Genomic DNA, 24,477 nt, shown 5'->3' on the forward strand with positions numbered 1-24,477 from the left:
ATGCCAACTATGGTTTTTGAATTTTGGATCGTACAATTTTAATCCGACAAACGGAGGATTAGTTATTTCGCTATAGATCACAAACACCTAAACTGGATTTAACCATCTTTAGAATCGAGTGAGTTTTAAAATTGGCTATACGGTAGCTATAGTCCGCAAAATTTCCGAGGTGATAAAATTATTCTTGTAGAAATATGGTAATGTACTCAAGAGGGACACGCAAAGGAATAACTGAGGCCGGGTCCGTAACTAGAAAGTAGCAAAGAAGGCACCTGCCACCGGTGCATAAGAAATAGAGGCGCAAAACAAAACGTATGTTTTATACGTAAAACAAAAAGTTAGTAAAGAATCATGTAAAGGGCGCTCATTATTTTACATAAAGTCATAAAGTTAAATAATTCCATTTTCATTTTTTTTGGAACCCACTAATTTTGGGTCATTCTTTTCGGCTGTGATGTCAACTTTTCGCTAGTTATCACGTATGTGCTTAATTCCGGGACTACGACTCCACTATAAGAAACCTATTAGAGCTAGGTTAATTTTGATCATGAATTTGGATATTTTGTCCCAAATTTAGTAAGATTACATACTTGGTTTATCAAAATTGGATAAAATTTGGATGTGATAGAGCAAAATAAAATTTTTTGGATTCTGATGACGTCATTAAGTTAAAAAATTCGATTTTTTTGATAACACAGGCAAATTTGATCCGATATTATTTGAATTTTTTTTTGAAACCCACTAATTTTGAGTCATTCTTTTCAGCTGTGATATCAATTTTTCGCCAGTTATCACTTATGTGCTTAATTCCGGGACCAGGACTTTTATTCAGTTTGGCCGATTTTGATTTTATCTTTAACTTACAAAGAAGGTAATTATTAGTATAAATAAAGGTACATTTTTTAGTACACTATAAAAATTCCGTATGACTCCAGTCATTCATTTGATGATTCATTTCACGTAGATTAATAAATCATATATTTTTGCTTTACAAATTGAAAAGCTTCAAAAAATTAAAACGTTTCACAGAAAAGTTACTAACGCCAAAATGACCACGTTAAGTTTATGTATGGAAACATCATAAATATAAATAATAAAAATATAAAATAAAACGAAATATTTAGTTCTGGAATTCCTGAGGGTTTTAGAGAGATATAATACATTAAATAAAATCATTCCCACATTGATCATTAACCTATATATTTTCAAAAAATTCATCTTGTATTGTTCTTTCCAATGGAATCTGTACATTTTTATCAGCTCCTAAACGTTTGCATTTTTTTTTTATACAGGGCGTTCTGTTATTGACTGCAGATCGTTGGCCTACAGTGAGCTCATAAAGACGAAGGAAAAAGTTATTTACCAATTTTGGATATGAGGCCCACTTTTCGAGATAATTAACAAAATAAATTAATATAATATTAATAAAAAGTAAATAAAAAGTAAATAACTATATCGAATCACAGTTCAATAAAATATTGAAAAATGTAAAGATATGTTGAAAATTTCGATTTTAAAAATCAGACCCATTACAATAATTTCCTATACTGGGGAGTTAGAATTTCAAATTTAACTTTGCAACTATTGAGCTAAATTTGTCTGAGGTACACATAAAAAGGCTGGTGTCATTTATGTTTGGCAAAAATTTTATAATTATCCCAAAATAATTAGTTATAATTGTTAAAACAAGTTTTTGCCCAACTTTTGGATAAATAAGAAAAAGAGATATTGAACAATATTATGCAACATTAGATTAAAACAATTAAGTTACGTCATTGATTAGATTGATAGATTGGTCAATATCCTACTAGAAATTTTACACTATATTTTATACGTAATAAATAATTATCATAAACTTGTTAAAATATTACCATATAGAACATATACCTATCAATACAAAATGGTAAAATGTGCAATATTGATAAGTTTCTTTAGTAAACATTTGGAAAAGCTCCTTTTGAAAGAATCTACGAATATTTACTATTGTCTTATTAATATATCCATCTTAGGTTTTCCTCTCACTTTTTGAAAAAGGGTAGACTTTAGGTGCTGCCACATGGAGATTCATGAATGGAATTTAATAAAAAAAAACGTTTACAGTTCTAGCGTGAGCTCAGTATAAAAATTTTGGGCCATCTCTGCACGACTAAGCTTTGATTGCAAATATCTCCAATATTCATTCAAATTAAATTTCAAATAAAAAAAATAGTTGCATTACTAATTTATAGAAAAAACTGGATCAAAGACTGGCAGGTACATGTTTTTGTAAATTGAAGGACTGGCAGGTACATATGTTTTTGTAAATTGAAGAAGCTTGAAGTTTTTTGAAAAAAATTTGACGACCATCGCTTACAAAACGCTCATATCTTGAAAACGAAAAATCGCATGGGAATGAAAAGTAAGCTAACCAAATTCAAAAAGAAAAAGTGAGAGGTTATAATAATCTGTTTCAATTGACAAGTTTTAAACCTGTAATCCATATTAATAGTCGAAATGATTTAAGAACATTCATTTCCTACCTGATATTATTGTGTTTTTGAAGGGTCAACACCTCTGGTAGAAATGATTCCGGGCACCTGACAGGGTTTCGTTCAATTTGCCCGGTTTGATATTAGGGCCCGACAAATCAACCCGGCTATTTGAATGACCAGAATGTAATGCGTGTTTTGGCCCCTTTCCGGTCACTACTCTGTGAACCATTTTTAGCTGTTGGAACAACAACAGTGCTTTTGACCTAAACGGGCTTCAGATTGGAGAGTTCATCACATAAAGGCTGACTTCTCATGGTAAGACAGTGAAAGGAAGATGAGATATCGTTGTCTCTTCCTACCCATTGTGATATCTCCTGCGATAATGGTGATGCACTGATATTCCCAGTCATCCAATATACCTGTCGCCAAGCCAGTGCCTTTCAATAGCCCCAACCATTTTGCTCATAGATGCCATTGAAGCGAGATTAAATTTCCAGAAAACCTACGTTTGTATATCGACCATATCTGTTTTTCTGTATCAGAGGGCGTTCTTCCCTCTTTTGCCCAGTAATAGATTATTCCAGATAATGAAGTTGTGGAAAGAATCTTTCAGGCACTCCTCTGAGGTAACTTCTATTTTTTAAGAGAACAGGTATTAACATTCAAACAAATTGACTGCATCCATTTCAGTCACGAATTTTTATATATTAGCTCTCATTTATAAAGTTTACCTTACATAAACAATAACTCACAAAAAAAAAATTGATTTAGGGAAGTCAATAAAATGAATCAACACTAAACGATGCAATGCACATCATCATATTATCGTTAACTTTTTAAGATAATAAATAAATGATAATTACTAACAGAACCACTATAATATTAGATGTTCTAATATAACTTTAAAAAGTTTTATTGATGATAATAACTTTATTATTATTATTATTATTATTATTATATACACAAAAAAATGAATTAATCAATTTGTAAATAATAAATAATTATTTCATTGTTTAAATATTTAAAATAGTGTAATAATATAATTGTACAAATTTAAATTAAAAATTATTTTAAAATTTATAATTGTATTGTGAATAATAAAAAAAAATTTTTAATTTATATGATTGTGTGTTAAGAGGTAAATTAATTATTTAAAATTATTTGCTGTTTAAATTAATTTTCATGAAATTAAAAAACAATTAGATTTCTCACTAATTATAGTTGGGTGAGAATTCATGTCCTAATACAAAGTAGGTACTATGATTTACAAATAATCTCTTACAATCAAAATCGATCGAAAATCGATATATTTCAACGAGCAATTCATGTATGTATCAACAATCTCGGAAATGGCTCCAACGGTTTTCAGGAACTTTATTATACAGGGACAAAAAATCTAACTAGCTAGGTTTCATTTTTAGAAAAAATTCTTTTATTCGTGTTTTTAGGAAAAACAAAATCAAAACTTTTTAATATACATTTTTCATCGTCTAAAGTGTACAAAATATAAGGGGCAATCTCCAACAATTCTGTTTTAAGTTGAATATTGCTTAAATCCACAAATTTTCATGGTAGTTTGTAGTAGAACTTAGCGATAGTATTTTGTAAGCCATTATTTACAACACCCAGCTCTAGTTGGTTTGAATTTTGCTGTTGCTGTGTATACCGCTTTGATTGATAAAATGATACCTTTGCCATCAAATAGACAATTCAAATAAAAAAAGGCATATTGAAATCACTCAGACTGTTTTAAATTTACAGGAAAATGCTTCATACTTCATGAGCCCTTCTTTTGGATAGAAATCAAAAGCTAGAAAGAATTTCGGACAAAAAGGAATTTTTATCATAAACGCGAACTGTTAGTTTAATTTGAAACAGATGAAAGCCCTATATTAATGTCCCTTAACATTATAATTTTGTAGTTTCTTTTGGCGAAAATAATACCATTTACTAATTTTTCGAATGGAAAAAACACCGAGCGATGTTGCGTAAAACGAATTATGTCTTATACAATTTTTTTTCGAAACTTTATCGTGTTAGGTTAAGTTTGTGAATGAAAACACTTTGCTAATAGGTTTATATAAATTTTTTCCCCAAATTTTTGCAAAGCATTTCTCACAATTATGATACACCTTGCATATTTTACTCTTCTCATTTCCTTCATTATTTGGAAATTGTTATTTGCGATTTAAGAGAAATCTGAGGAACTGTCGTTTTCTTTTTAAGTATAAATGTCCATTCATAACAAAAACTTTTGCTTTAATAGGTATACTTATTATTTGAGTATCAAAACATAATGCTCTGATCTTGTGTCGCTTTTCGATAAAAGCAAACTATTTATAGAAAGTTATTGGCATGTTATGTTTTGAAAATAAATGATCAATTTCATAAATTAGTGACGTAGCCTCAAGGTCGGTTAATCAACTTGTCGAAATTATTTTTACCACCTTAAATACAAACAAGAATATAAGAAAATTATATAGATTGAATTTTTAAGCAAATTGTGTTTTTGGATATAATAACTTGCTATTTTTCTTGTCGTTTACCTGTTAAAGAAAATATCAGGAGACAGTGAAACTTTACCAAGATAAGCAACCACCTTCACTTGAAAATAAAATCTATGAAATTTTCTTAAATGTCTTTTCTTTAAATTATTTTAAGATGGTAAAGAAATAATTTGGAAAAATTGATCTGTCTTTGAATTTACAGTGTTTTCAAAATAGCCCAATTATCGCATGCTTTGATTTTTAATGTTTTTCAAAATCGCACATATCTCTACCTCAGTTTGTATACAATTTTTTTTACAGTAAAAAAAAATTCAGAACATTTGGTCTCATTAATGGAATTTCGGAAGGAGCATATCAAAAAATTAAGCTATTATCTTTAAAATAGAATATTTGAAGACCCTAGTTTTTCAAGGATATAATAAAATAATGAATTATGTCGTAAGTTATGTACATAAAATAAATAATTTTATTTTATATTTTTAAAGTATTTATTTTTAAGCCCATATAATAAAGATTCATAAATTTTTTATTTATTTTAAATTTAATAAAGATATGTTCAAAAGTGTACTCTTTTTTGGTTTTTTAGAATAAATATTTTAGTATATATTGTTAAATAATTAATTTAACAGATTTTTTTTTATAGTGAATGAAATGTATTATTATTAATATTGATTACAGTAGAAAATTTATTAAACAATGCCATTGAAAAAAGTAAAATTATTGTGAAAAGTACGCATATTTTTAATGGGCATAATTTAAAAGAAAAATGTGATTTCTGTTTGTAGGAGAGTAAATGGCAACCTTTTATGGGTGATTGTAGTTTATGTGCGGAAATTTTAGCTGAAAAGAATAATTATTCACCATGGATTGTTGTGAAATATTTGGATGCATTGCTTCGTGGATTTGGGCAGGTATGTTATTCAAGATTCGTGTTTGAATATTTAAATTAGTGCACACAGTTCAGATAAATAAATCGATTAAACTTCCGTAAACAGACAAATGAAAGGAATAAAAGTATTACAGGGCTCGAAAACTATCCCTACATACATGAGTGCCATGTGCGTTGGTTACAAATCGAGTATATTGACAGTAGCAAAGTTTTAGGTCTGTTTCTAAATACATATCTTTGCCATTCCTATGTATTTAACATGAGAATGACAAAGACAAAATCGAGCATGAAGACTTGTTTTTATTACTTCCTTGTACGACGTAAAGAAAGATAACAAAATAAGACGGAAATAAATTATCAATATGGTGAAAGATAGGTATAAATGAGTCCTTGAGGTACTCAAGCGGATTGCGTTAAGCCTATAAATATGTCTCAGTGACCCGGAGAAAAATTTGTTTTGTACTTTTAGGAACAACAAATTTTAAGTTGTTCTTTATTCAAACTTTATTTCCTTCACTTTTAAAAAAGAAAATTTAAAATCTGTTTTCCTTAAAAGTACAAAATTAATTTTTCTCTGGGTCACTATTACATATTTAAAGGTTTAATGCAATCAGCTTGAGCACTGTAAAATCAATTTAGTTTTTTATCGATTTCACCATAATGTTAATTTATTTCCGTCATAACATTTGTTATCTATTTTTATGTCGTACAAGGAAGTGATAAATACAAGCCGTGACCCAGAGAAAAATTCATTTTATACTTTAAGGAGAAAAAATTCTTAGTTTTAAAAAAAAAATTATATCAATGGAGTGAAAATAGATTGAAAGTATTTTCTATTTTTGAAATAGAAATTTTTTTCAACGTTTGATCATAAATTTGGAAAAAAATCGATTTGTTTATGGACGTAGATGGACATACTGTTGAACTAACTATAGTTAAAAGTATGATAAAATGTATAATTTATTTAAACAAAACGTCGTTCAGTTTTTAACAATAGATGCTTTTATAATAAATTCATTTAAACAGCATCATACAAAAACTTTCAATAATATTCTATTGATACCATGAAAATTAGTGGTCTAATTTTTCTGGTTCGTTTAATGATAAAGCATATCGCTTGCATTTGATTATTATTAACAGTTGAAATTATGTGTACTTCCTATTTAAATTAATTGGAAAAATTAGAGAAATTAGTTAATATTGAAAAAATAAGGGAAAATAATTCTATAAAACTTTCTCTTTTGGGATTAGATTCGGATAATCGTGTGTTTATATGTTATATGAAGTCGCCTTATTTTATTAGAGCCTGAAATCTTTAACCGTCAACCATAACATTCACATTCGCTTTTTTTTCCTGAATAACTTGGCTTCCTAATACTGGACAGCCACAAGAGAAACCAATATTCGAACCCCTCTCGAGCCAAAATCTTTTTTATTTTAATTTAAAAATTTTTATATTTAGTTAATAATATTTATTTATTTAAATGACAGGCCAATAACTTTTAACAGAACGAAGTCTGTACTAGTTATATCAAAGAAAATATGGCAATAATATAATGGGAACAATGGATCAAATTTCTAATTAACTTTTTAATCAAAATTTTGATGATAATACAAAATATAATAATCACACTGTAAAATGTACTTTTTTATTATCTATGTCAAAACTATTTGATTTATTTTGTTGTTCTTTGTGTTATTTGTATTTTATATATTTAGGTGATATTTTCAAATAACCCAGTCAGTGGATTTCTGTTTTTGTTTGCATTTATATGTGTTTCACCTATCAAAGCTGCAGTTGCAATTATTACTGGTACAATAGGTATTATATGGTCTGTGGTAAGTACATAAAGTTTATTTTTTTAACCGATTTCAAACTTATCAGGAGGAAAGCTGAAACAATCATATTATTCATTAACCACTGTAAAAAAAGTACTTTTAACTTACATTTCTTGAATTGAGTATTAAAGTATTTCGATGCCGTAAAAATGAAAATGGTATCAGAACTTTAAAACTTTATTTCACCCTTTTATATTACTTTTGTGAAAAATTCATATCAATTCTCTGATCGTTTTTTTTTTGAGAAATCAACTATATCTAAATTAATGTTTTTACAAACAAGAAGTGCATTTCTCATAAATGGTACAGAGAATCGATATAAAGAAAGGGTGATTAATTGATAATTTTCATTTTCACTCTTCTTATATTGCAAAACATTGCATTATAAAAATAACATTAAGTATATATGAATCATATGTAATGTTATGGTAAAAACACATAGAGTGGTTTAAGTTTTGCTTTTATTTTCGATTGAGTTGTATGTATAGGTTTTACTTTTTTATGCAAATTATTAAATAATGTCTGAGAAAAGTTTTAATTTTGGTATGATTGTAAAGCATAAAACGTGAGGAATATTGACAAAAATTCAATATTTATTACTTCTCCATATACCACCAAATAAAAAAAAAGGCTGTTTTTAATAATTATTTTATCGTAAACCATACAGAAAATCGATACAGAAGACGTATTAAATACGGTTTAAATATTAAATACGGGAAATTTATACAGAAGACGTATTAAATACGGTTTAAATATTAAATACGGGAAATTTATACAGAAGACGTATTAAATACGGTTTTTGGTAACACTATCGTTTTGGTATCGAAATGCATTAAGATCATTGACTTAAGGATGTTCCAGCATGGTATTTGCAGTTTCTATGTTAAAGCAATGGTACAATTTTTTTTTCGACAGAATTTAACGAAAAATTAAATTTAAGAATTTAATAATGCTTACTATTAATTCCCAAAGTTTCAGAAATTTTGACCGTTTAAAATGGGAAATAATTATGCCAACGTCCCAATTTCGATCAATTTACGTCAAAATTAATATCTCGAAAGTGAAAATTAATTTCTAAATTTTTTTTTTAGAATTGTATTGTATAAACATTTTTTTCTACTTTTTCTTCAATATATAATAATATCATAAAAAATAGTTGGAGAGACCGGACATTTTACATGCTTTAAATGGGACATGACCCTCAAAATCGCGAACTTTGTCTTTAAATATCTCGCGATCTAAACGGTCAAAAATTATGAAATTTTAATAATTCATAAATAAAGCTATTATAAACCCGAGAAAAAAAATTCGGCCAAATCTGTCGAAAAGTGATTTCATGCTGGTACTACCTTAAGAAATATTTAGTTGTTATAAGAATATCAATAACGCTTACTTCAATTAAGTAATAAATTTTTTACAGTGTATATTTACTGAAAATACGAAGACTGGGAAGTTTCGGTAAAAAAGTTCAAAGCATATTATTTGTAGCACTGGTTACTTTCCGCTATAATTCATTTTAAGTTCATGAAGTCTACTTTTAAACAACCTTTTTTCGCTTAATACTCTCCTCTATACTTTCTAAGCAAATTTTTTATATTTTTGTTAACTGTAAAAAGTTTCCTAAAAATTTAGTTTTTTAAGTTATTTGGAAAATTTAGAAGCTGGATTTTTTGGAAAAGTATATTTAACTCAAATTAGAATTTCCCCGAAAGAAACAGATATTTTTTCCTGTTAAAAAGTATGCGAGTCTTCTACCTGCCGGTGAAAATATGTCCGTTGTTTTTCGAATGTTTTATTCCTTAATTATTATTTTCCATTTTCTTTTTTTACGAATTTTTATCGCTTCCGGTACATTTAGCTCTGTAAACTTCTTTATACTCCATAAAAACCGTTAGATAAAACATAAAATTAGAAATTACTATTTTCAATAACTGCGAGAGTTTACTACGGTAAAGTATAAATAAAAACAATAGTAGTTGGTAGACATACACAAAAATTTAACAAATTTTACAATATGGTTTGTATATGTAATAAAACTTTTAATGCATTTCTAGATAATTGGACATAAGCCAAGTGATGTTAGCGCAGGTGTAAATACATACAATCCAATTTTATTAGGATGTTTTGCTCATCATGCTGTACCAACAATATTTTCCAATTATCACATTCACATTTGGATTACATTAATAATTGGTGTCATTATTTGGTAAATACAGTGAAACATAATTTAACCCAATTTTACTACATAGCAATCTTTGATAGATAAAAATTATCCATAAGGCACAAAGTTATACAAATTTCTATTTTTGAATTATAAACGATAAAATTTCAAATGTAGGTAAATAATTACTTTGGGGGGCCTTTATATTAGAGAAGGAAGCAAATTAACTGCAACCTTTTAATTCGTTTTTAAAAGTTATTTAACGAGATCCGACACAATTGGAGGAATGAAAATTTCCACCTGTCATAAGGATAAGGATGTATCTTTTTTCAATTATATACTTGTAGATAAGGTAATTTTGAAAAGGATCAGTACATTATGCAAGATATAAACGACTTTCAAAACGAATATAATTGTCTTTATTTTGAGTTTTGACCTCCTCTAAAATTCTAGCTTTGTGTACGTGAAAACTTTTTATCAACTTATTAGGAAAGAGCGGAGCTTTTAAAGTAAAAGTAAACCATAATTTTATTTCATTTTATGTTGGCATTCTGATTTGTGCAAAAATGATTACTTATAGCTCAGATTATAAATCGTGGCAATAAGTTAAAAAATTTGTAGCCAATTCACTCACGAATATCTTTATATATATATATATATATATCAAAATTTCAGCGTATATTTGAACACAGCAATAAATGGATATTTATCCAAATGGAATGTACCATCCTTGACGTTACCATTTATTTTTGTGGAATATTTACTAATAGTGGGTGTATTTAATAATTATACAAATGTACAGCAAAATAATTTGAATCCAGAATCCACAACAGAAGTACTTTTTCAGGTAACTATTCAAACTTTGATGTATTAGATATAAACACAATTAATCTGCGAAATTGTGATATATTTTGCAAGGTCGTTCGCTTCTTAGAACGGATTGAATAAGAGTAAATAATTAATTCAAACATTTTCATTACCAAAATTTTAAATCTCTTTTCGAATTTACTCCCAAAAACAAACTTAATTTATACTTAAAGAAACTTAATTTATACGGAGTTTATAGGATATGGTTTCATTGAACATCTTAAACGGATACCAAACCCCATTTTTTTTTAATATCATATATATAAACACAATTAACTTTTAAAATACCAAGATTAAATACAAAGAAGAAACAGGATAGGAACGTAATATATATTTTTTGTATTGGCATAAATAAATAATTTCTTATGGAATGAAATATTTTTTCTATTAAAGTGATTTTAGAAAACGAAAATAAAATCGAATAAAAATAATTTTATAATGATAAACTTTCTTTCAATTTATAATAGTTGAGATTAATTACCTCTCGGTGGTAGACGTCAAAGAAGAAATTTGTCTTCGACAATACGACTATCATAGGCCTTAAAAAGGAATGTATTCTAAAAGAAATCATTGATTAAAGGGATACTCTATAACGATCGAATATTTGTTTATAAACTTTGCTTTTCCTCTCAGCTTCTTTTTCCTTTAAATTTGTTATGATTGTCAAGTGCTTCACAATATCTTGAGTTGAGGTAAAAAATGGTTGAATGGAAAGGTACTACGAAAATAAAGGCCAATGAGAAATTTTAATTATAGAAACTTGGAGTTTATCCAAAGAAATTCACAAAAAATAAACAAAAAATTTGAGAGCGCTTGTTCAGAATCAGACGAACTATTTAACAAATTCGCCAAATGAACTGGGACCTACCTATACTTTTGAAGTATTAAAGGGAAAAATCCCACAAATCGATAACTAGTCTAGACCTATTCAATAAAATAGATAAAAAACCATGGGATATCAGTTGAAACGGTAGTAGCTTAGAAATTAAAATTTTTAGTTCCCGAGTGGATTTGCAATAAACAATAGATCTAATAAATACCTAAAAATAAGCTTAATGCGGGCTTAAGATACATTCCGATCGATATAAACCGTTTCAAATTGAGAAGCTTTCTTTGTTTTAAAAGTCGGTTAAAAAATTAGGTATTAATAATGAAATAAATATTTGTTTTTCTCTGTGTTTCTTTTTTCTACCTGATTATATTCACGGTTGAGCTAATATTTTCAAAGAAATAAAAACAAACTCTCTAAAAAAATATGAAACACAACAAAAAAAATAAACATTTTTGTTTTAACTAATATTTACATTATGGAAAAATAATATGAAAAAAAACTTGATCTATTTTTATTTTATTTTATTCTTTTTCGTATGTTATGCAGGTAACAAAAGTACACGGTGATTATTTGATCTATAAACTCCGTAACGACTAGAATTGTTTACCGTAGAATATTTTAGTACCTACACAGATAGCACAGAAAGAAAGCGCAATAAAACTTTTCATTCTTGTAAGAAGAAGAAATTAATTAATGAGAAAAATTTCTTAATGCAAAAATGTTTTTTCTTGCATAAAGAAAATTTTATTCTCTTTTCCATTTAATAATTTGAGACAAGAAAATCATTTTTTCTTTGTATAGCATCACAAAACAATCTATTTAATCCATTTCCAAAATGAAATAAAAACATTGACTAAGATACCTACCCTTTGTCACTGAAGAAGTCTGTACCAAAAGCAAATAAATACCTAAGACATTAGTAAAATTATTTTTCAAAATAAACCAAAAATATAATTCTATGCCAACCGACTACAAAACTCGCCTTAAAGATGTGTCTAAATCACCTTAAAGATGATATAATTTGGTTTTAATAATAAAGATGATTTTTTTTTTGATGATATTTTTTAAAATTTACCTAATGAAAACTTAAACATGGTAACTTGCTGAAAATTGTCATTTTCAATCAAGTTTGCTTCAAAAGTGAATGGAAAATGTTAAAAAGTTAGTTTACATAAAATTACCACTTTTGGTGCTGGCTTTCGTCCATTATTAATTTTTGATACTGATTTTACTAATTGCATTTTTTAGCCACAACATTAAGGCGGTTTTCTGGTTTAAAAGTCTAATTTCTAGGCATTTTTCAAACTAATATTAAAAGAAAATGAAGAACATTTTTGTAACCATTTTTTATATAATGTTTACTGATATTTCAAGAATTAAAAAAAAAAAAAAATTGTACAAATTAAATCAAAAATTTGTTAAATTACAGGAAAAACGGTACACTCTGGCTGACATGATTCCAGCTTTTGTAGTGTTCTGAAACAAAAAAATTTGAAAAAATCATAATCACTAAAGATGATCTATCGGCTCAATGTCAAAGAACGGAATAAAATAAAAAAATTTTTTCACCTTTTTTGACATTTTTAATTTTTTTAAAATAAACAAAATTAAATTTTTTTTGAAATCCAAAGCTCCACTCGATCGGCTTAGATGCCGCGTCGCTAAATCCACGATATCTCCGAAAATCGGTTTAAGGATATTATTTTAAAGGGTCTGAACTTTGAATATATGCAAAAAAAAGTCGATTATTTCGAAATTCTAGACAAGAATACCATCTTAAGAATAGCTCGGTCAGGCTTAATTTATTCCTCAATAACTTTAAATTGTTCCCTTTTATTCTAGAATGTTCCCATTACCTCTGATAATATCATGACATCAATAATTGAAAACAATATTACCAAACAAGAACTACCCTCATCAGTACCAACAACATTCATATTACCACCAACACAATTATCGAAAGGAGATGAAAATAACATGTCCGTTGAGAATATCACAACAAGTAGTATTAAAATGATTGCGTCACCATTGTTGGAAAAGGACAAACAAAATAATGAAACAACAACAAGTGAAAGAACAAATCATCTACAACAGCATCTGGTGACTAATATTACTACGGACACCGCTGCCACCACCATGGTTGACGCCATCAACAGTAACAACAGTAGTAGTAATAATATCACTACGTCCATCAAAAATAATAGCACCACTACAACTGCCGACGCTGTTGACGACGTGATGCCTGCTGCAACAAGTATCTTTTACAACGACAATATAAACATGACGACGGTGGAAACTGTTGCCACAACGAATATACACGATGTTACTACAAACTTATCAACATATTCTATGATATTAGAACAACATGGGCAACCATCACCAATGATAGCATCATATTCTTCGTCTTTTGGCAACATAACAAATGATACACAAATTGATAATAATGATACCACCATGTTGATGGAGAATAATGATACTGGTGTCAATTCTGGCAAAGTAAGTGTGTAAGATTGTTATCCTTTGCAATTTGTTTTGTTTTACGAACGCACTTTTCAGTTGACGTATCATTTTTTATAGAAAAAAAGTTGGGTAACTTGTGTCTGTCAATTCTAAAATGAATGATCGTAAAGGTAATTCGACCATCGCTGTAAATGTCACAGTCCAAACTCTAAGCCACTCAAAAGTACTTTTGACTGCACAGGTCGGTCAACAGCTGTCATTAACTATCGCTTCTGGTCAAAACTATAATCACTAGAGGGGAACCGTCATAAATAACTCGATATTTAATAGCACTGGTTAAAACGACTCTTTCATTACAACTATGGTAAAAACAACTAGACACAAAAATCACCCAGTGCCAACACAACTCCGGTCAAAATAACTCGGGCTGAGGACTGTTGTCCAGCTGGGCGGGATGCTGAAACAGAAAGTCTATTTATCAAATGTATAATTTCATGTCTTTAACATTTAGAATCCAGCAGGTTTATGGAACTAAAATTCTGAAATGGATCACATTATCGATTATTGAAGTACTGTGTATGTACTCAAATTCGAAAATTTTTATTAATTTCTGTAAAGCTTTTGAATAGACTGTTATTTAAAGAAAAGAAAAGACACGGAGATTTTCTCCTTCGATCAAAATCAGACTTTTTTCATTTAATTTTCGTAAAAGGTACAGTGTCGTGCAAAGTTATTAAAATTTTCTCCTGTTAATTGCTTCGATGATATTCTTGTACAGCATGTATAAGAATTACGAAGAAGGTATGTCTTCTACAGTTCATAGTTACCAGCGATTGGTAACCAGTTGAAGGAGCATTTCCACGATGCTACTGTGAGGTTTGCGTTTTATTATAAACTTTCGTCTCTAATGTCAATTTTCTCTCTTTTACTTGCGACTTCAGTTTAATAGTGGCGTTTAAACTCCGTTCCTCAAACATAAACGTCTTTAATAGAGATCACCCACATTATTATTTTTAAACTTTATTTATTTAAACTACCAAGTTCTTACCCAAGCGACGATACAGTGATCAATTTACCGCTCCAATAATTTTAATTGATCAGACTGCCGCTGCCCTGACTCGAATCCGCAATATCCTGTCTAATTAGTCAAACGATTAAAGGTAATTACCCCTTTCATCGCTCAGCCAAATAGCGGGTTACGCGACTTCAGTTACACTTTGCTTGGATAAATACTTTTACACCAAATAAACGATATTTTTATTTGTTTTATTTTATAGATATTTGCTGGTACGGTCCATTCTGCAGGTGCATTAATTGCAATTGATAGTACATTTTTATCAGCAGTAATATACTTGGCAATAACCATATATTCACCAATAATGGGTGCATGCAGTTTTATCGGCGCATTCATTGGTACAATTACATCATTACTATTATTAAACGTGTCAATTGATGAATGTGCTATCGGATTATGGGGCTATAATAGCCTATTAATAAGTGCAGCCTTGTGTGGTATGACATGGATTATTAAATTACAAACGATACTTGCATGTATATTTTGTATATGGTTTAGTGTTTTAATTCAATATGGATTAAATTTTATTTTTAATTCCACCACATTATTACAATATAATTTAGCATTTAATATTGGTGTGATGAGTTTTCTATGTATGACACAAATGTTAGGAAATAGTTTTCCCCAACCAGCAGAACATTCATTTCCAGAAAAACATCGATATGATTATGTGAATAATGTTCAACGGCAATTGGTACATGATAGAGACGATGATGAATTTTATGTGAAACGTGTTAGTATTGTTAAATTTGGTACTGATGATAGTCATTTGGTTGTTGGAAGTGCTGGTACTTAATAATGACTTTTTGGCTTAGATTTTGTATACAACGGAAAATTTTTAATTATCACTTTAAAAAGTTTTTATTATCATATTTTGTGTTACAAACATTATAACGTCGAATATGTTTAGATATCTAAAACAAAAATATAGTCATAATCAAAGTTTTGTATCAATAAGGACGATTGTACTTTAAATAAAAATGTGAAATTTAAAGACATTAATGCATAAATAACTTCAATTTGTTTTGAGCAAAAGAGCATTTTGCACGTTACTTTTACTTATACTTATGGAACATAATAATATATCCCTTGCTTATATATTTAAATGTGAAAGTAAGGTTGTTTTATTGCTTGTTTGTGACGCTTTCACGTTAAAACTACTGAATGGATTTGATTGAAACTCTTCAATAATATAGCTCATACATCAGACTAACACATGAACTATAATTTAGAAAGATATATTTAAAAAAGATTGACTAGTTAATTAAATTTAGTCGGACATTTCACTGCGCAAATCCTGGGCCTTATTTCGAACCATAAATTAAATATTTCTGTAAAAATGATAAACGTAAAAAAGTTAAAATTTTTCTTCTATACTAAATCTGTTTTTATATACACTATGAATTATGACTATTTTACATTTAAAATAAATTGAAAACTGTACATTTTATTTAACTTGTGTAACATTTCGAGTGTCATAGAAGATCGATGAGTGAGAGCAAGGGAGGTAAAGGCTATTAAACGCCTTCGTTACAATGTTTGAACTGTAACAAAGATGGACTCCTGTTATAAACGTTAAAAGCATAAATTTGCAAAGTTTTTCTCTGTAAATGTAAGAAGATTACCATACTTTGTCATTAGGTATAATAATAAAACTATGTACACATAACTATTAAGAATTAGTAGTTCGATAATATGCAAAATTATACTGCAAAAAAAATTGTACTGTGTATTTTTTCTGTAGGTATACCTTAACAAAAAATTCCTTGCTTATTCTAAGAAATTTTTTTGATTTTGTATGAAAAGTTAAGCAATAATTCTGTAAGATGTAAATTTTGTGTTTTATAATTTTGAAAATTCATTGTTTTTTAAATTAGTATAAGTTAAAGATTAAAAAATAAATGAGCTTGTTGATTAGTATTAAAGTTTCTTGTTTCATTTGTTATTTATATGTTTTTATATGTTTATAACAGTAATGCAAACGAAAAAGCATTTTACCAAATTTAGACCTGATGCATACTTTCCCAAATATTGTAGTTTGAAAAATCAATAAATCCATCCAATTACAGAGCAATTAGAGTTAGCAGTTTTTTATGTCAAATTATCATGGACACCTCATTTGTACACCTCTAACGTCCATAAAACATGAAAAAAGCAAAATCTCATTCCAATAAAAAGTATCGTATAATAAGAAGCCCTATACTCACGCCAGTTTATCTGCCCGTCTATCTTTGAACACGATAACTCAAAAACAGCAGCATAGACCAAATAGATCTTCAGTCTGTCTGACTCATTTTGTAAATCGTTACAGACAAAAGTTTAAGTATAAAAAATGTTTCTTTAAAAAAAATTAAGATCTTTTGTTTGAAACATGTTTTGTAAACACCACTGTTTACTCGTGAGAGTGCAAATTGGGTTAGGAACATTATATAGTATATATGCAGATATGAGGTGCAAATTAGGTTAGAAACATTATATAATATGTATACAGGTATGTGTTTGTCTGTTTATAGTATATACTATATTCACTGAGGTTCGAGAAGAAAGATACTCTTATAAATTTGTGTGTAAGAGTGGTTATCTTTCTTTACTTACATGACTAGCATGACTAACATTATTGGAAATTAGTTTATACCTATTACAAGATGCAAATAATGAATATTTTGAAAGTTTTGTATTTCTTTGTGAAACACCCGTATTTGAAAATGCTTTTTGAAAATATATTTATTTCTACACAATGTAGAAGTTTAAATAATGAATATTTTATGAGAAGGAAATGACTTTTTGGTATTCTCACGAGAATTTTATATAACCTACACATAACTATTGACATTCATATTATAGTTTGTTATAACATTTAAGTATATGTTATAGACCATCGACCTATCCCATTGGACATGCCATAGCATGAACGAATACATATTAGTGATTCAGGCGATAATATTCTTTGGTATAAGTAAAATTCAGGCAAAAAATTTAGAATAAAGTACCTTTCTAAGATACGATTATTCTTAACATCTACTCAAAATTTTATTTTATTCTGTAAAAAAATGGATTTACGGATATTCTACCGTATGTGTTACTGTTACAAAAACTGTATTTTATTCGACTATACAGAATAGTCTATAAGTAAATCGAGAGGTCCAATTTATATACATCGATTATAAAATATATCTAGATACATATTGTACCCATGTTTAAAATATATGCTAATTTACATATTTTCCACCTTAAAGTTATAAATATGCTTATGATAATAGGTATTAAAAACTTTTTTGTATCTTTAATATGGTAACTTTTGTACTAAAAATAGTAAAAATCAGACATCACGATAAAATATTTAACAAGAATTTATTATATTCACGCATATAAAGCCTTATTTTTTAAGCCTTTTTGTGGGTGTATATAATTAAATTGATATTATACCCACAAAAGATATTATCTATCCTCTCTTTAATGTTTTTTTTTTTTTTCGATACTAAATTGTACAATGATTTATTAACAGCAAAATTATGAGCTTGTATAAACATGAAATTTGTTTTTTTACCCATTCCATATTGAAATATAGTTTTATGTTGTGTTATGACTCCTCCTTAAAAAACGCCTCAGACTAGTTATGGTGAAAAACCCTATATACTGTGTAAAGACTAATGAAAATTTTCTTAAGTTTAATTTGAAAAATTTAAATTCATTAATAACTAAATATTTATCTGTAAATAAATTTCCGGAAACGATATTGCTTCTTTCATACATTATCATGCAAGAAAGCGGCTTTTGACAATTTACGATACTGAAAAAATCCGTTGAAAATAAATCCAGAACTAAATAGATATAAAAATCTCAGCCATAAAAAATCAAACTGTAATAAGTGAGATTGACATAGCTCGTAAGCCAGATATAGCTTGCTTAAAAAAATTAAAAACAATAAATTAGACAAATAATATTTATTGTTTGTATACATTTCATGACTTCATTTTTGACGTGGTGTAATACGAACTGGAGCTCCATCTATGATTCCAAGTGTCATTTCAAGTTCAATTCTTATTTCATTCAAATCTTTTATACTGGTGTGAAATTCATATCGGCTCAATAATTTGGCTAATGTTAATTTCATAAAAATCCATGCATATCGATAACCTAGGTAACAAAAGAAAACTAATTATAGATTGAAGAAAATTATTACATTAAGATTTATTGGGACTGACAATTCACATAGTCAGATCCGAGACTAAAATTTTGTAGGTCCTTATGAATTTAAAAGAAAGTTCAAACATGGATAAGAGAATAAAGCCCTCGTTAAGCAATCAATAAGGCAGTCTTAAGCAAGCGTAAATCATAAAAAAGTAGCAGTGGCTTATGGAACAGCATTAAAAGAGAGGGCTAATTGTTTACTTGATATTTCATTTACAGATTTGAGCAATAGATATTGTTTCAATGACTATGGTTTCAATTAATACCCATCTTATTTTAACGTCTGCTGAACACTAGTTTAAGCCGGTTATTGTATTTCCATTTGAAGCCAATGATTGTCGCAAGGCGGAATGATTTTCCCATATGCTAAAACTGGATATCAAAAAAACTGAACGTCTTAACATTTAATAAATCCTCTTGTAACAAGAAGTCAAAATCAAAGTTTATCGCGCCATAAATTATTTTCTTTCGTATATTTGTATTCATAATTCATACCAAGACATTGTCTAGAACCTGCACTAAACGGTATAAACGCATATGGATGTTGTTTTTCTGCATTTTCTGATAAAAAACGCTCCGGATCAAATTTTAATGGATTTTTCCAATATTTTTCGTTTCGATGCAAGCAATATATTGGAATAGCAACATTCGCTCCTTTTGGAATTGTATAATTTTCTGAAAAAAAAGATATTACTGATTTTATGGACAAGATTTTGTAACTATTACCAATATGAATATCTTCTGTTAATTCTCTAGCAATTATTGATACGGCAGGAAATAATCTCATTATTTCTTTGATAACCATTTCCATGTATTTTAATTCTGATAAATCATCAAAATCGAGTTCCTCTCGATTCGATTCCTTAATTACTTGAAACAATTCGTCACACACTCGTTTCTGTACATCTTTATATAAAGCCAAAATTACAACGGTCATACTCAAGGTTTTTGCGAGTGAGTCAAAAGCCTAAGAATAAAAATATCGTGGATATAGATTTCGATCTAACAGTGTAGCCTATATTTTATAAGAAAGAACTGCCATTGTAATGTTAAAACGTATATTTTTGAAACTTATAGAAACATTAAACTTACTGCAACTGCCATAAAATTTACTTCGTCTGCAAGTTCTTCCTCCGTAAATTCTGGATTTTGTTTTGAAAAATCAATCAAATATTCCAATAATGGTTTTTTAAATTCATTTCTGATAACAGATTTGGAATCAAGTACGTTTTTATGATTTGTATTTTCAGCTTCTTTGCGTTTTTCGGAAATAATCTTAAAAATAAAAACGTATGCGGCGAACATTAAGCGGCGTATGAAAATGCAGTAGGGTCTCGATAATCGCAAATCAGTGAAACCAGGGGTATCCCGATTGCTGGGTTTGTTCTGGTTCTGTTCTGGGGGATTATAAATTAAGCATTGCAAAAAAGGCATACATTTCTTAGAGACTGTATATACAGTAATCATCACGTACACGTGATACTTTCATGTTTCTAGAATCTTATTATATATATATATATATATATATATATATATATATATATATATATATATATATATATATATATTTATATATATATATATTGATCATTGTTGATTGGTTCAAAGGGATTGTTGTACTGTCATGTGAATACTTACTTTTGTGGTTACCGATCGCGATCGTATAATATCCTTACATTTTATTGTTTCTTTATAGTCTTGGGTAAAGCGGTAACATATGTCAGGATATTTTAATGGATTGAATGCTCTAGCCATCATCACGTGCATACCACTAAAATATAAAATTTAATTAATTGTACTGTTGAAGTTTGGAAAACTTTGACTTTTTACATAAAGATTATGTCGAAGTGTGACAAAATTGTTTACCTTCGCATAGCTTCAAAATAATGCGCTTTTGCGCTGAACTTTTATCATGCGCTGAACGCAACTAAGGGATAATAACACCTTATGTTCCACCAAGTCAATGTTTATAGCTAACTTGTTCGTATGAAAATGGAAAATTACAAAAAATTTGGATTTACACCGCTCAAAAATACTAACAAGCTGAAATTTGTGAGAACATATGTTGAATGAAAAATAGAGGAAGGACTTACAAGGTATTACTACTCCTTAAACTTAACAACCCAAATCATTTACCGCAAACAGAATCTAGTGTAGTCTTCGAAAAAAATACATAAATATCAAAAAAAGTTTCTTTATTTAGTTCCTTATCCAAGATATCAGTTAATATATTGATTTGATCCACAAATAATTTAAAATACGATTTTAAAATTGATAAAGAAAAACCTCTTGCAAGTATACTTCGATTACGTTTCGCATGTGATGCTATAAAAAATTTTTAAATTCCAACCAATCAATTTTCTTTGTAAATGTTTGGTACAGGAGAAGAGTTTAAAGATTCATTTCTTGAGTGCAATTTAATACACATAATAACAAAAGTAAACTTATCTCGACTTTAACGAAATATTAATTGATAAATTTAATTTCTTTAATATGAGTCTAATATAACTAAACGGTCTAATTATTTAAAAATCGCTTATAAATCTTTAAACTTGTTTAATGAATAGACTACCTTAAGTTATGCTTTACCTTCTGATATGAGTATTGGATCACCAATGAAAGGTTTTCCTATTATTTTCATTATCCAAGCTTTTTCCAATGCATTATCATTGGTTAAAAGTTCATGGATAATTTTCGGTTCGATTGTTAGTATTAGTGGTACTGGACCTAACCACAATCGTGTTATAGGTGCATAGGTACTTGAAGTTTGGAAAATAGCTTTAGTTACGTCTAAAATTAAAACACCAAACGGTATCATATTATACAGAATTGAAAGTATTAAGAGCTTGAAGTGTTCGAATTTTTTAATAGAGTTTAACAGTATCGATACTTTTTGCGTAACAATTCAAACAACTTAAAAAATGTATTGTTTTTTATTTGTTATTTACAAACCTTCATGTGTCCCTCTAAGTAGTGTAGCATTCCCAATAATTGGATAAGCTCGTGGTCCACGTATTTTTGTTACATAATAACATATTCGAATATAGTTAAAGAAGTTAACATTATTTAAACAAATAATTAAAATGATTATTGCCAAAAGAATATAATTTGAAATAAAATTTGAAATTATCGATAAAAACATGGTGATTGTTTTGAAATTTATAACACTTGTTCAGACACATAAATGATTTTAACACAAATGTTTATTTTTATGAAATTTTACAACTTAGATAAAAACGGAGATATGCACGAGAAATGCTGTAATTAAAATAATGGTAATGGAAGTAATAAAAAAATTAATTTAAAAAAAATCAAATCGAATGCGTTTAATATTTAAACTGAAATGAAAAATGCCAAGTCCAGTAGTTTAATATACATATAATGACTTTAACAGTCGGTATTATTGTGAAGATTTGAGTTGGTCTAGTAGATTTTAATGTGCTAAACAACTGGATTTTTTTCTTTTCATTTTATATTGATTGTAGTCGGGTTGATTGATTTTTTTAATTAATTTTTGGTAAGGATTTAAAAAATTCAATGATACCCCAATTAATATCACTCGACGACTTTCATTTTCAAGCTATGCATGTATGTTTGGTTCGAAATGGCGACCTAGTAACCAAGCACGTTAGCTGATTTTAATGATTTTTACATTATTCAATTTGTCTATTTAATAGCTATTCAATGATATCCCACTTGACATAGTTCATCGACTTTCATTGTTTACTTTTTCACAATATGTCGTCTGGTGGTCGCCATATTGAATTTTCATAACTTCCTTGTTTTCAGAGACCAACGCAAGATTCGGACAAATCGATTGGGGTAAAAATCATCTAAATCGGTTCACGCGTTTGGCCTCTAGTGTTCCAAACACACATACAATATACATACATATATACAACGTGTTCTGTTATTAACTGCAGAAACCTAACTTTTCAAAATAAGCTCATCAAGAACAACAAAAAAACTCTTTTCCAAATTTCGATCAGAGCCTTAATTTGGGAGCTACAGGTATGACAAAAATTGATAAATTTGATTATTCATTGGCTGGCATTCAACAATCAGTAGCCAATGATAATCAGAAGATATTAGTAAATTTTTTTTAAATAATATTCAACTGAGGTAGGGATTTTTAGAAATTAAAACATGATTTGATTCGATTATATTATTTTGCACAAACATTAAATTATTGTACTTAAACAAACAAACTATGTGTCAATGGGTGTGGTTTGCTTGCTTAGGTCCAATGATAAGTTGTTTACTTATAATTATTATTATTTTCTCAGAATAATAGAATAAAAATATTTAAGTTATAAAAAGTGGGACAATTTAATATTTTTATACATTTTTTGTTTTTTAATATTCTGAGAAAAAAATAATACTTATAAGTAAACAATTTATCATTGGACCTAAGCAAGCAAACCACACCCATTGACACATAGTTTGTTTGTTTAAGTACAATAATTTAATGTTTGTGCAAAATAATATAATCGAATCAAATCATGTTTTAATTTCTAAAAATCCCTACCTCAGTTGAATATTATTTAAAAAAAATTTACTAATATCTTCTGATTATCATTGGCTACTGATTGTTGAATGCCAGCCAATGAATAATCAAATTTATCAATTTTTGTCATACCTGTAGCTCCCAAATTAAGGCTCTGATCGAAATTTGGAAAAGAGTTTTTTTGTTGTTCTTGATGAGCTTATTTTGAAAAGTTAGGTTTCTGCAGTTAATAACAGAACACGTTGTATATAGACTGAAAAACACATTACCACTCCTTTACGTCGCGCAGTCGGGTAAAATAAGCTTATGTTGCTTATTAAAACCTTTTTATAAATTTTTAATATGGTAAGCTTTGAAGAAAAAAAAACTGCTTTTGATAATTTACAAAACTGTAGACCCCTGAAAAAGTCCGATAAAAATAACATCCAGAACTAAATAGGCATGAAAATAATTGATTGTTTTCAGGAACTTTTTCCTACGGACTTTTTTTTTAGACAACAGATATAGCTACATTGAAAAAAATTAAAAACAATAAACTAGACAAATACTATTTATTTTTATTTTTTTTTTTTTTATTTTATTTAAGGTCGCTTTTAACGTCTAGGTCATTAGCGACCGCAGAGACTTATACAATAATTATTTACAATACTATTTATTGTTTGTATACATTTCATGACT

General features: G+C 28.2%; 2 protein-coding genes across 3 annotated transcripts; one reads left to right on the forward strand and one right to left on the reverse strand.

Moving 5' to 3' along the window:
- The first annotated feature begins 5,343 nt into the window (after positions 1 to 5,343).
- On the forward strand, positions 5,344 to 16,953 carry LOC123304940. 2 transcript variants are annotated; one of them, XM_044886496.1, is made up of 7 exons: positions 5,344 to 5,416; positions 5,764 to 5,889; positions 7,587 to 7,706; positions 9,761 to 9,912; positions 10,543 to 10,714; positions 13,409 to 14,062; positions 15,304 to 16,953. In XM_044886496.1, the coding sequence occupies exons 1-7, from the start codon at positions 5,405 to 5,407 to the stop codon at positions 15,895 to 15,897; spliced, it is 1,830 nt and encodes a 609-aa protein (XP_044742431.1). In that variant the 5' UTR covers positions 5,344 to 5,404; the 3' UTR covers positions 15,898 to 16,953. The 2 variants fall into 2 exon arrangements, with proteins under 2 accessions (XP_044742431.1, XP_044742430.1); XM_044886495.1 differs by lacking the exon at positions 5,344 to 5,416 and adding an exon at positions 5,643 to 5,689.
- Positions 16,954 to 19,071: 2,118 nt separating this feature from the next.
- On the reverse strand, positions 19,072 to 21,177 carry LOC123293202 (probable cytochrome P450 4aa1). The gene is made up of 6 exons (XM_044873941.1): positions 21,159 to 21,177; positions 20,931 to 21,063; positions 20,385 to 20,567; positions 20,019 to 20,259; positions 19,788 to 19,967; positions 19,072 to 19,238 (listed from the first exon to the last, which is right to left on the reverse strand). The coding sequence occupies exons 1-6, from the start codon at positions 21,164 to 21,166 to the stop codon at positions 19,072 to 19,074; spliced, it is 912 nt and encodes a 303-aa protein (XP_044729876.1). The 5' UTR covers positions 21,167 to 21,177.
- Positions 21,178 to 24,477: the final 3,300 nt, after the last annotated feature.

This window comes from Chrysoperla carnea, chromosome 1 (genome assembly GCF_905475395.1).
Source record: "Chrysoperla carnea chromosome 1, inChrCarn1.1, whole genome shotgun sequence".
In the NCBI taxonomy this organism is placed as follows: Eukaryota; Metazoa; Arthropoda; class Insecta; order Neuroptera; family Chrysopidae; genus Chrysoperla; species Chrysoperla carnea.